This window comes from Eufriesea mexicana, unplaced genomic scaffold, assembly GCF_001483705.2.
Source record: "Eufriesea mexicana isolate 0111107269 unplaced genomic scaffold, ASM148370v2 scaffold1808, whole genome shotgun sequence".
NCBI classification, from domain to species: domain Eukaryota; kingdom Metazoa; phylum Arthropoda; class Insecta; order Hymenoptera; family Apidae; genus Eufriesea; species Eufriesea mexicana.
The window spans coordinates 534,912-546,693 of record NW_016909925.1 but is presented as its reverse complement, the minus strand read 5'-3'; the positions used below and the strand labels follow the sequence as shown (position 1 = coordinate 546,693).

The following is an 11,782-nucleotide window of genomic DNA, read 5'->3' as shown; positions in this document are numbered from 1 at the left end:
TTTTTTTTTTTTTTTTTTTTTTTTTTTCATTTTATATAAAGGGATGTGTGTTTCGTTAAATCGGACAGGTTGCGCGTATTGGATCGGAATGAGATCGTTGAAAGAGGTTGCGAAAGAGTGCAATGCTGTGCAGAGTTTCAGTTTAACAAAGTTACACGTAGTCAAGCAATGTTAGGTTGCCTACAGATAGTCGGTGGCAGCGATTAATGAAGAAAGAAAAGGGACAAAAGACAGAGAGAGAACAAAAATAAGAGAACACTAAGATTACGAGATGATACTTTGAAGAGAAGAGACACAGAAATTGGCAAGTAAAAGAATTTGACAGGAAAGAACGAAGGCAGACGAAAAAATCGGGCTGGAAGGTGTACGTACGATTGGCAGATGCTGAGAGAAACAAACGGATAAAAGGACAATGAAACGACGACGAAGCTTTAATTCTCGATCGGTCGACCGATCGACAGGATCGTGGATGAACGTTGTCGCTTCGTTGTCGTCGAGAAACAATTTGCGGTCAAGACAGAGAATTTAGAAGGCAATAATAGGGTACTCGAGTGTCAAAACGAAGACGTAAGGGGAATTTTTAACAACACACGTTCATAGATTTCACGTGGATACTTCGAAGGTGTTCGGCGTGATCTGGATTCATCGATCCTCTAGCGTAGTTTGATAAAATGGAAGGACCGTGGCCAAGTATCCACGTGAAATCGTCCAAATGAATTATCTAGGAACGATGCGTTGAACTCAGTGCGTACCTAAAGCTATCTGGCGCTCCGGGAACATGGCTGCTATCTCTACATCTAGTCTACATACAGACTAGCGGCTCATCTGATATGCCGTACATGATATGTGATGTGCTAGTGGTGTTTCTAGAAAGACATGTCCTCTCTTACGACCTTTCACACTTTACCCATTCTCGCGATTACCTTGCAAATAAAACACACGTTTCTCGGCTTGTCCAATAACGCGAAATCACTTGCCCAATATAGCCACGCAAACTCTTCTCTCTGTTTCATCGTTCTTCTCGTTACTCATCGATCGTGACTGACTTTTACCGTATTCAGAGCCGACCGTTATTATCGATAGGTCGAACGTTGATACGCGACATTTTGCAGGGGTATAATGGCACGGACATGTACCGCGAGAAATGTCCATGAGTATCTATACCGGTTCAACTTACGTCTACGCGTCTTACTCTTCTTTTAACGATGTTTGAATATTCGCGAATATAACAGCTACATATACGTCTAGGGATTCACTTTGAAATGATGCATTAGATATACCGACAAACGCGATCAAGAATAAGACTCGATATTTTTTACGCTTTTTCTCCTCCTCTCTCCATCGGGGAATTGTGCTTGAAAGAAGCTCGAGCTACCGTCGGATTACGCGTAAAGAGAATACTAGATGGGAGAGTTCTTTAAATCTTAAAGGACTCTAAGGACGTGGCCGAGGATCGACGGGACAAAGCTAGGGATGGAGGTCCACTGACCAGGGATATGGTGCCAAACAGCTTATACCACCCGAACACCATCTCATTGAGGTCCAGTTCGTCCAACACGATCTGCGCAACGCCCATGAACACTTTTCTCCCTTCTAATCGGCCGTAATCACCCCATACTGTCACCTGCAATCACGCGAGAAACGTCAGACGATCGATGCGATCCTCCGGGTCCACTGCAACCACGAGAGAAACGAGATAGGAATCTTTGCGTTCGAGTACCTGCAGTATGCAACCCCGACAATTTTTCCTGAAGGTTAACCACTGTTGGTAGAACGGATCCAATGTTTTCCTGGCTGCCGTCGTTTTCTCTTTCGCGATGCACTTCTTCCCGTTCACCAGGTAAACTTTCACGTAGGAAGCTGTAAATGGAAACGAGACGCCGCGATTAACGTGTCATTCGTCACGATGCTGTCTGACAATTGAAAGACTCTATCAATGGTAGAACTACCGAGTCGCGATATGTCCCTAAACGTGGTACACGAAAATCAACGTTAATTTCTTTAGAAATTAGCTACACGTTTCCAATGACCGTTTTCCTCATTGATAGTTCTAGCATTTGAAAAATCAACCTACCGATGCAAGGATTCGCTACGTACCTGGAATGGCTTTAGTGCCCTGTTTCGGTTTAAGGTCTTTGGCACGTATAACCTCCACTTCGAGATAGCCTTTCTTGTGGGTGAGCGAGAGCTGAATCGCGCCGAGGCAGCGAGCACCTAGAGCCTGCCTTCCGACCACCTGTCCAGGCCCAAGATCTTCGATGAAGTCTCTCAGTTGGCCAGTTTCGCCTGTCATTCGTAGACTTGGAGACCAACTGCAGTTTTCAAAATCAAACGTTTAATGGCCGATGAAGGTCTGCAGCGTATCTCAGGAGGGGTGAGAATCGAAAACGAAAACGGGACAAACGGGGCAAACAGAAATGATTGTCGAGGGAAAGCTCGATTCACAGCTTTCAGGCATTGGTCGTGAATCGAAGTACACGATGTATCTATTCATCGATCGATTATTTCGTTCGTAAAGGCGATACTTTTATTGGCATTGCTGAATTTCATCGAGTGAATCACGAGTGGGGAGGGGGATTAAATAAATCAATCGTTAAGAGATCGTTCCGCGGGAGCGAGGGACGATTCTCGCAAGCCTTCGACGGTAGTGCGGAAAGAGAGAGCACACCTCATTCAATTTTAGACAAGAAGAACTCACGCTGCTAGTATAGTGTTGGTGTAGCGAGTAAATATATATATAATATATATATATATATATAGTGTACGAAGAAAATCGTAAGGTTGGAGAACGTAGCAGGCTGTCGGTGCATGCAAACCATTCTATGAGCGAGTACCATACCAATTGTACCTTTCAACGATAATCAGGTTTGCCCTTTGACACAGTTGCTTCATCGCGGAGCTCGTGGTTACGCTTATTCGCTCTCTGATTATCGTTGAATCGACTAATTGTACTATGTCTATTCATGCTTCGTTGATACTTAAACCAGAATAATTGTTCGTAACTTACGTTCAGGGTTACCTTTCGCTGTCCCACTGTCTAGAAAATCTGCCCCCGTTTACCGGAACGCTTTATCATCCTCGTTGCTATATCGTGTGAAATGATAAAACTTTGGGACAGGGTGATAGGGTTCTTTGATATATCCACCACGTCGTGTGATCTAACATCCAGATAATATTCTTTTTCTTTTGTAGAAGGCGTAAAAGAGACACTTGATCGGGACTGTTAATCGGTATAACACGGAATCTATACGATGAAGGATCTGGACAATGATTGTTCGTCTGCTGCGTTACGTACATTGCAGTGTGACTTCTTTCGGAGCAGGAGAGGTTTGTAAGTACGGACAATTCGATAATTGCATATTTAAGAAGGATTTCGAATCAAGGATCAGGAACGGCTTCGTCGTGTGAGCAAGGAGAATGATCTTTTCCTTTTACCATATACGTGTATACACAGAGTGTGTGCGCGATTTACATACAGAGGTGCTTCGACGGTTATTTAGCCAAGCAGCAAGCCAAGACGACGGTAACATCGACAAAAAAAAGAAAAAGAATATGATAACGATATCAAGAGACACTGATGTTACATCGAAACGGTGAGATACAAAACAAGATAGCTGAAAAAAAGGTTAAGGAACGCAAAATAGGACATTTGTATGATGTGCTTGCATTTCTCGGTTCCTCCAGCTTCTCTTCCCTTTCGTGGCTAATTACGCGAACGAAAGAATAAAAGAGTCGTATGTTGGTTACAAAGGGTGATGACATGGGTGTATAAAAGAAGGAAGGGGCAAAAAGCATGAATGAGCAAAACATCAATGCTGGGCATACACATCAGCTCAATCACACGTCGAAAGACAAAACGATCCACGTTTCACGTTCGCGATCTCCTGTGCAGTAAACAAAAAAGAGGTTGTCCGAGGAACACGGTGAAGTAAAAACAGAGAGAAAGAGAAAGAGGTAAAGACAGAGAGAGAGAGAGAGAGAGAGAGAGAGAGAGAGAAAGAGAGAGAGTCAAACAGAGAGAAAATAGAGTCATTTGCAGGGTTAATCCAACGCTTTGTACGAATTTCTGAATCAGCGAAATCATCGATCTCTTCCCATTTCGGTACATTTAAAACTCACGAGTAACCCTGCTGGAAAGATAGCGGATAGTTTTCGAGACAGAGATATAGACCAAGTGAGAGAGAGAGAGAGAGAGAGAGAGAGAGAAAGAGAGAGAGAGAAACAGAAGAAGAAGAAGAAGAAGAAGAAGAAGAAGAGAAATAGATAGATATATATAGAGAGGGTAGAGAGAGAGAGAGAGAGAGTGGTAGAGTGAAGAAGAAAGAGTTGAAAGAGACAGCAAGGAGTCTCGCAGTTCCGGTTGCAGAATCGGTCGGTGGAGGCCACTACTTACGAGCTTCCTTCGGAACTAGAGATCGAGTTGAGACTTCCGGCTGTGTCACTGGCCACCGATCCCGACTGTTTCCCGGATTCAAAGCGCTGATAGGGTACAATCTCCTCGGAACGCTGTATGCTGCCCGGTGTGCTGTTGCGTTTCCGGCTCGATAAACCGGCGCGTGCCTCCGCGACACCGCTTCCGATGGGCATCCCGACGATGCTGCACTCTGCGTTGTAAACCAAACAAGAAACAACCGCTAAAGCTATAATCTTTCATTGTCATTTCCGCATCGCGTCTGCCGCAGCCGTTTTCTCTCTCATCCAGCTCCAGGTGGTCGCCGTGCGTTTTTTCTTTCGATTTATCTCTCGCGACTCTAACTCTCTTTCTCTCTCTCCCTCTCTCTCTCTCTCTCTCTCTCTCTCTCTCTCTCTCTCCCCTTTCTCACCCTCTCACGCTCATTCTCGCACACCCTCGCTTCTCTTTTTCTCACTTCTCCTTCGTACGAATTTTCTCTCGTGACAAAGTCAAGGAAACGATAGAGAGAGATATATATGTGTAAATATATATATGTATATATATATATATGTAGGACACATGTACGCTTGGATATGAAAGTTCGACCAAGTAAGTGTGAATGATCGCCGATGAGGGTTGTCGAGGAGATAGACCGGTAGTAAGGAAGGGTGCACTCAGATCGGTCAACTACTACGTTAACAACACGTGGAAAGATAGAGTTGGACGGCCTGTGCGTGGTCGGGGTCGGGCTTTCGAGAGTCTCGACCATGTCGACGACGATTCCATGGCGGGTCGAGGGAGAAGCCTGCGAAGCTGAACGCCCGTTGCCTGGAAGAAAGAACACGATAGGGCAATGGTTAACAGCTGACGGAAATTCGAGCATTTTCCGAGAGCTTTCCGACTGTGTTCCGGGATCGCACCTGTAATCAGAAGCGCGCAGAAAGCGTCACAAGCTAGAATGTTTAGTGTGTCTTCAACAAAACGTCACATTTATTGGTTCCTGCTATCGAGAACTCTCTGCAACTATGTACGCATATAGATATATATAGATATATAGATATATATATATATATATAGATATATATATATATTCATACAAGTGTGTTGGCGTGTCGTGTTCGTGTAACACATATCACGTGTACGTGGGTTCAATCCTACGAAAAGTCGTTCGTTTTTCTCCGTTGGCCTGCTAGGTGAAAGACTGGCTTGCACCGAACTTTCGAGAAGTGGGTACACGTAAGAAGTGTCCGCAGGCAGAATGTACAAGACTGTGTGCTACATTCAACGAACCTGTTTTGCCTTTCTTTCTTTCATCTTTTTTGGTATAACTGTAACGAAAATAAAAGGAAAAAGAATAATATCGAGATACGTATAGTCGGTATATATGTAAGGTATATATATGTATATATATATATATATATGTAGAGATATGCGCATAAGAACACTGCAGCGCTCGAAGACATCGAGAAACGAAAAGCCGTAGTGGGTGAAGTAAACCCTCACCCCAAGCACGTATGAACAGCGGCTTCTAAGAAAATATAACGACAACGAACCAGGTGGTCAACTTACCTACCGTACGCCGAGTCCCGATCCCGATCGAGACTCGCAACAAGTTGACCACGTGTTTCATCTAAAGGTTGAAAAGCTGTACAAAACAGACAGACACCGCGACGTACTGCCAGCACGAATCTGGACCGGCACTATAGCTACAGAGTCACGAATAAGACAGCGCGACAAATGTACTTGAGCAGCTAATACGTAAGGTTCTTGAGCCGCAGATACAACCTTTCCGCTCTTCTTTCTCTCGATCGAACTCGACGAAGAACACCTCCTCGTCGAGATCGTCGCAGCTCAGGAAACTCGTGCAAACGTTTCTCTAAGAGTTACGTATCGCTACTACGTAGAAACAGACTCTACGATCTATGGGGAGTAAGTGGAGGAACGTCTCGCGACTACTTGGAGGACCGTGCAACCTCGAAAAATACTTTCCTCGATGACGAAGATGGTCTCGATGACACTCTCGAAGGCCTCGATTTGGCAACGGTATCGAGGCAAGTATTTCCCAGCGACTAGTCGCGAACGTTTCGCGTTACTCCCTTCTCTAAAGCACAACTTCTTTCTAGAGAATAATGTGCTGCGTGTTTCATGACTGTTGTTGTTGTTGTTGTTGTTGTTGTTGTTCATATAAGTGTCGTAGACTGATCTCACGTTGCTGTCGTTCTTCTTGCCGTGTCTCTCTGCAACTTGTACTCACATTTCGCCGAAGGCTCGGAATCACTGCGAACGTCTCGACATCCTCCCGACCGAGTGGACCGCTAATTATCGTGGTGAAAGCGAACCCTGAGGAATCTACGAATTTCCACGGGATACCTAACGCGCGTGCCGTTTCTCGAGCCGTTTCGATTCGTTCGAGCGAAAGAAATCCGCACCGATGACACACCACGTCGCTCGCTCCCACGTAACGAAAAGAAACTGGGGGGATCGAAATGAAATGGGGAGATAAATAATTAAAAAGGGTGATATATATTTTGCAGGGTGTGTTCGGACCTGTCCCCGTCGCCGCTACCCTCGCCGTCACTGCTGGCGGAACTCGGCTGCCGTCCGCTCCTTCCGCTAGCCGTGTCCTCCGGTAATACCTCCTCGCTCCTATGAACTGTAAAGGAGGACTTGCCCTTCTTCCCGAATCCTAGCCGCCGCCTTCGTCCTTCGTCGCCCACGCATGTACCACCAACAGACGCACGTGGTATGTTATGGTTTTTGCGTCACGTGACACAGTATTTTTGTCGTGGATGTAGTAGTAGAAGTAGTAGAAGTAGTAGTAGAAGTAGTGGTAGAAGTAGTGGTTGTAGTGGTGATCGTTAGTAGTAGATGTCGTAGAACAGCGGTGAATGTGAGAATGTGATGTAGATTTGCATATACAGTATCGATATATGCGCGGTGGTGCGTGTATGAAGATTTTTCTCGTGGTAAAAGTGTAGTATTATTATCATTTTATTTTTTATTTTTTTTTTTGGTTTTTTTTTTTTTGGTTTTTCTCAGTTGAGCGTTTCGTTTCGAGGTTTTCGCATAATAGCGGAGCGATCGTTCCAGCGATCGATCAGGGTGATCCGCGTCGAGTGTTGTCCCGTGACACGATCGCGCGAGCGACGATATAGCCCCGCCACGATGAGAAATCGTGCAGGTGGGTGCAGATCGATGACGTGAATGGTCCCCAGCGTCGAGAGATAGTTGGTTGGTAGAAGTAAAGTGTGAATGTGTTCATGTCGAAGAGAGGCGGATAGAGATGAGGAGGGATGGCGGAGAAAACAAGAATACGATTAGAATGTACATACTGCCCCGTTTACTGGGTTTTTTGCTCTTCTACGGTGTGCTCTTGATATCGTTTGTGCGCTTACTTCGCTCTACTTGGCGGATGAGGCTGGTGGCGCAAACGAAGGGAAAAGAGAGGTGGATCGCGATCGATCGTTCGTGGAGAACACACGTAGCGAGAGCACATCGTAGGTCTACTCACTAATGGCGCTAAACTATAACGCTACGCTATTACTCGAGGGACTATCGATATATATTACAAAGAGACTGACTATAGAGATTAAGATGCGAGATAAAAACGAAGAGACAGAGAAGATAGACTATATAGTAATCGCGCGAGAATAGTATGAACGCGAAAGAATATGGTTTATCACGCGACCGCTTTCGATTTCATCGAATTTCCCGAGCAAAAAGATCGTAGCAAATACATCGCACGCAACGACTATAACGTGAAATTCGAAGAAACGACTAGTGTGACGATGTGTTACCTGTGGCGGACAGCTGACTGGTGCTGTTACTCTTCTTCCCCAGACCCGCCTGATACTGCACCGCGCTTCCGCCACCGTTGCTACTTCCGCTTCCGCTTTTACTCCCGGGCGAGCTTTTGCGACCCCTTCTCGAGGAGTCCTCGACGTTCAAACCGATCGCCGTATCGCTCAAACTACCGTCTAAGGAACAAAAGTCGCGTGAACCCGAGAATATCGACGACGCGAGGAGGAGCTAGACACGGATGGGGAATGAAACGACATAGATTTTCCAGCACATCGAGATGAAAGAAAAGAGGAGAGAGACGAGAAAAGAAATACAGTAAAATATAAACGTATAATCGCCGCGAACTTACCAACTTTCTCATCCTGTGGCGCGTCGGTGTTACTCAGGCTCCTCGTGAACTGACCCCTTTTATGGTCGTCGTGCTCGTTATCGCCTGGCTGGCTCCTGGACGGCTTCTCGTACGAGCCCGACTGACTGGTGTACTCGCTGCTTTCGGGCATGGAGGAGGATCGGCGATCCCGAGCGTCGTCGTGTCGTTCGGCAGCGACGGCAGTGGTATCGTCGGCGGCGGATGCGGTTTTTTTCCGCGAACGCCGTCGAGTAGACGACGTTGGGGACGCCGAGGCCACGGTGGTTTCGTCGAAGTTGTCGCGCGGCGACGTTTTCGTGTTTCGTGAGGTTTCGTGGTGATCGACGGCCCGTGGGTGGTAGTTTTTAGCAGTGTCGGAGGTAGCGGTTTGGGAATCAAAGAGACTTGAATTAGCGTTACCGGGGTGGGGTGCTCGGTTACGGGGCCTACGCGGATCGCACGGGCCAAATCCGCAGTTCTCGCTGCACTGGCTCTCGCTCTCCATCGAGTACTCGTAGTACTCGAGGGTGTCGCTGATCGCTACGTTCCTCTTACTACCCTGCTGCTGCTGCTGCTGTTGACTCGGGTGCTGCTGGGCTTGCTGATGACGTTGCTGTTGCTGCCTCTTCTCGAGCAGCTCGAGATCCCTAGCCTCCGGGCAACTGCTGTTTCGCCTACGGTACCTAAGCCTCGATTCTACCGACGGCCTCCTCTCCTCGCTCTTTCGCGAGAACGAGCCAGACCTACCTACCGACTCGTACATCTCTAATTCCCGACACTCCGGACAGCTAGTCTTACGCCTAACGCGATACTGCGACGACCGCAGCGATCCCGACCTAGCCAGCTCGCACGGTTCCGGATAGTCGCAAGTCCGAACGTTCTCGTATCTCGGGTCGTATCTCGAGTCTACGTAACCATCGCGAACCTGCTCCGCGTCGTAATAGTCCGATCTAACGATGCCCTCGCTAACCATCCTGCCCGTCTCGTTCTTCTGACGGAAGCAATCCGCGCACACGACCGTTTCCATCGAACCGAAGTCCTCGTCCGAGTCCAGGATGAAGTTCGTACTTCTCTCCTCTTCCTCTTTTCTTCGCGGAGCATCGTAGTACCGTAGCTCCCTGGCTTCGGGGCAACTGCTGTTCCGTTTCCGACGATACAGACGTCTGGCCCTCTCAGCCCTCTCCGAGGAGCTCAGCTCCTCGTCCGAACGTAGGATCGGCGTAGATTCTGCTCGTTGCAACATCATTCGCTTGCTCTCCACGAACGTTGGCACGGTCAACGTGTCTTTCGCGCTCGACGCTATCTCTCGATACCGAGGCCGCAGGTTCTCGTACACGACCGTGTCCCTGCTTTCGCGTCTGCCTCTCCTCCGTCTTCTTCGTGGCATCTCCGCGATATCTCGATACGCGTCGGCTCGCACGCCACACTCCGGGCCGCTGTGCGCTTGATAGTCGTACTCCTCCGCGGAACGATAGTCTCGGTAATGATCGGTGACGTAGGGTTCGCTGTCCACGTACCGCGACGATCTCTTCCTTCGTCTGCCGCTTCGACCGGTGCTCTCCCCCCGCCTGTCGTAGTAATCGTCGTACATTTCCGCGTCAGTCCTCGGCACGTTTTCGTTCTCGTAATCGTACAATCGTTGGTCGTAATCGTCGACGGTGCCACGGTCGATAAACCCTTCGTCGTACTCGATGTCCCAGTCGTAACCGTCGTATCCGTTCTCCAAGTACGACTCGCTGCTCTTGGCTCGTCTTCGCGAACGAGTGGCCATCCTCTGATCGTCGTATTGCTCCAGATCGGAGGGGGCACGGATCGCGGAACGCGCAACGTCCCTGTCCCGGCCGTAATTCTCCGCGGAGGACAGCGCCTCGTCGATGCTGCAGTAAATGTGCTCGTTAGCCGTGTCGCAGATGTCGCCGTCGAGATTCTTGGTTCGTTTCTCCGATATGTCCCTAGCGAACGCGGGATCGTGATCCTGAAAGGCGGAGTCTCTGTACTTCCGTTTGGTAGGATCCTCCCGGCCGAGTACGTTCCGCAGGCCGATCTGATCGTCGCTACTGAAAGAATTCTCCTCGGACAGATCGTAGGAACGATAAGCCTTGCCGGCGAGGTCCATGTCCGTGTTCTGCTTGTCGAAACGCGGCATGTAAATTTCCGTCTCGCCGCAGCTGAACTCGGAATCGTATCCGTAGAACGGCTTGTGATCCTGCTTCAGCATGTAATCGTAATTCTTCTCGCGATCGAGCAGAATCTTGGGCATCTTGTCGTCGCCGTTCGAGTCGAAGTACGATTTACTCTGATCGCCGAGGGCCGGTATCTTGTCGCCGTATCCGGCGTCGTTGATGGCCATGTTCTTCTTCAACTTGCGACGCGCGGTCCTAAGGCTGTCGTCGCTGAATATGTTGCTAGAGATGGTGTCGTACTCGAAACTCTTGGCTCTACGCGAAAGCATGCCCGTGCCTAGTCCGATACCGAAACGGTCTGCGTAGGTGTCGTGCAGCACGTCGTAGTCGAAGCTCCTAGCCTTCGAGAATAAAAAAGATCTACGCGGTCGTAAGCTAACGTCTAGATTCCTAATGCCGTGATCGTCCGTAAAGTCGTGCAAGCCTCTCGAGAACAAGTGGTGTCTAGATTTCGCGGACCTGCCGGTACGATCTTGCCAGCTACGCGACCGTCTACGCATACCGGAGTCCAGTTGATAGGGCGACGAGTATCTGTCGCGAAACTTCTCGATGAGGCGATCGTTGAAGTCGACCTGAAGGCAATCCTCCACGTATATCTCTGGTATACGATTCTTGGAGCTACCGGTTAGCTCCTCTGGCTTGAGTATGTACCCCTCGGAGACGCTGTACTCGCTGGTCTCCGGGCTGTAATATCTCAGCATGTTCTCGTCGACGGTCTGCGACCTCGTGAACGGCGTACGCATCTTTCTGTACAACGAGCGCACCACTGCGGACTTGCTCCGTACGAGGGGATGCGGGGTGGGATTGTGCTTGCTGGGGTTGTTGCTCCTGGGCTTGGTGGGATTGTTGTTCGGACAGTGACATTCGCTGCAGGGTACCCTAAGTCTGTGCCTGCGCCTATTGCGCCTAGGGGGCAGGGGCATAGGGGATATGACACCGGGTATTAAAACGTTTTTAACTGTCGGTCTGCAAACAATGTTTTTCATATAGAGTTTTAGCGCTTCTGCGGTTACATTAACGATTTCTGTTAGCCCATTCTTCATTTTTTTTTTTTTT

General features: G+C 48.4%; 1 protein-coding gene across 8 annotated transcripts in view; it reads right to left on the bottom strand.

The window, feature by feature from the left end:
* Rim (Rab3 interacting molecule) overlaps nt 1-11,782 on the bottom strand; it is a 59,881-nt gene that overhangs the window by 1,103 nt on the left and 46,996 nt on the right. For 5 of the 8 annotated variants that reach the window (XM_017902378.1, XM_017902371.1, XM_017902374.1 and 2 more), the window contains 6 exons: nt 8,544-8,680; nt 8,191-8,370; nt 4,394-4,604; nt 2,098-2,312; nt 1,721-1,860; nt 1,048-1,624 (listed from right to left, as the gene is read on the bottom strand). In XM_017902378.1, the coding sequence (XP_017757867.1) occupies nt 1,418-1,624; nt 1,721-1,860; nt 2,098-2,312; nt 4,394-4,604; nt 8,191-8,370; nt 8,544-8,680 (1,090 nt within the window). In that variant the 3' untranslated portion in view covers nt 1,048-1,417. Of the gene's footprint in view, nt 1-1,047; nt 1,625-1,720; nt 1,861-2,097; nt 2,313-4,393; nt 4,605-6,940; nt 7,122-8,190; nt 8,371-8,543; nt 8,681-11,782 lie in introns of those variants that run through there. The other 3 variants (XM_017902376.1, XM_017902373.1, XM_017902375.1) reach the window with 3 other exon arrangements.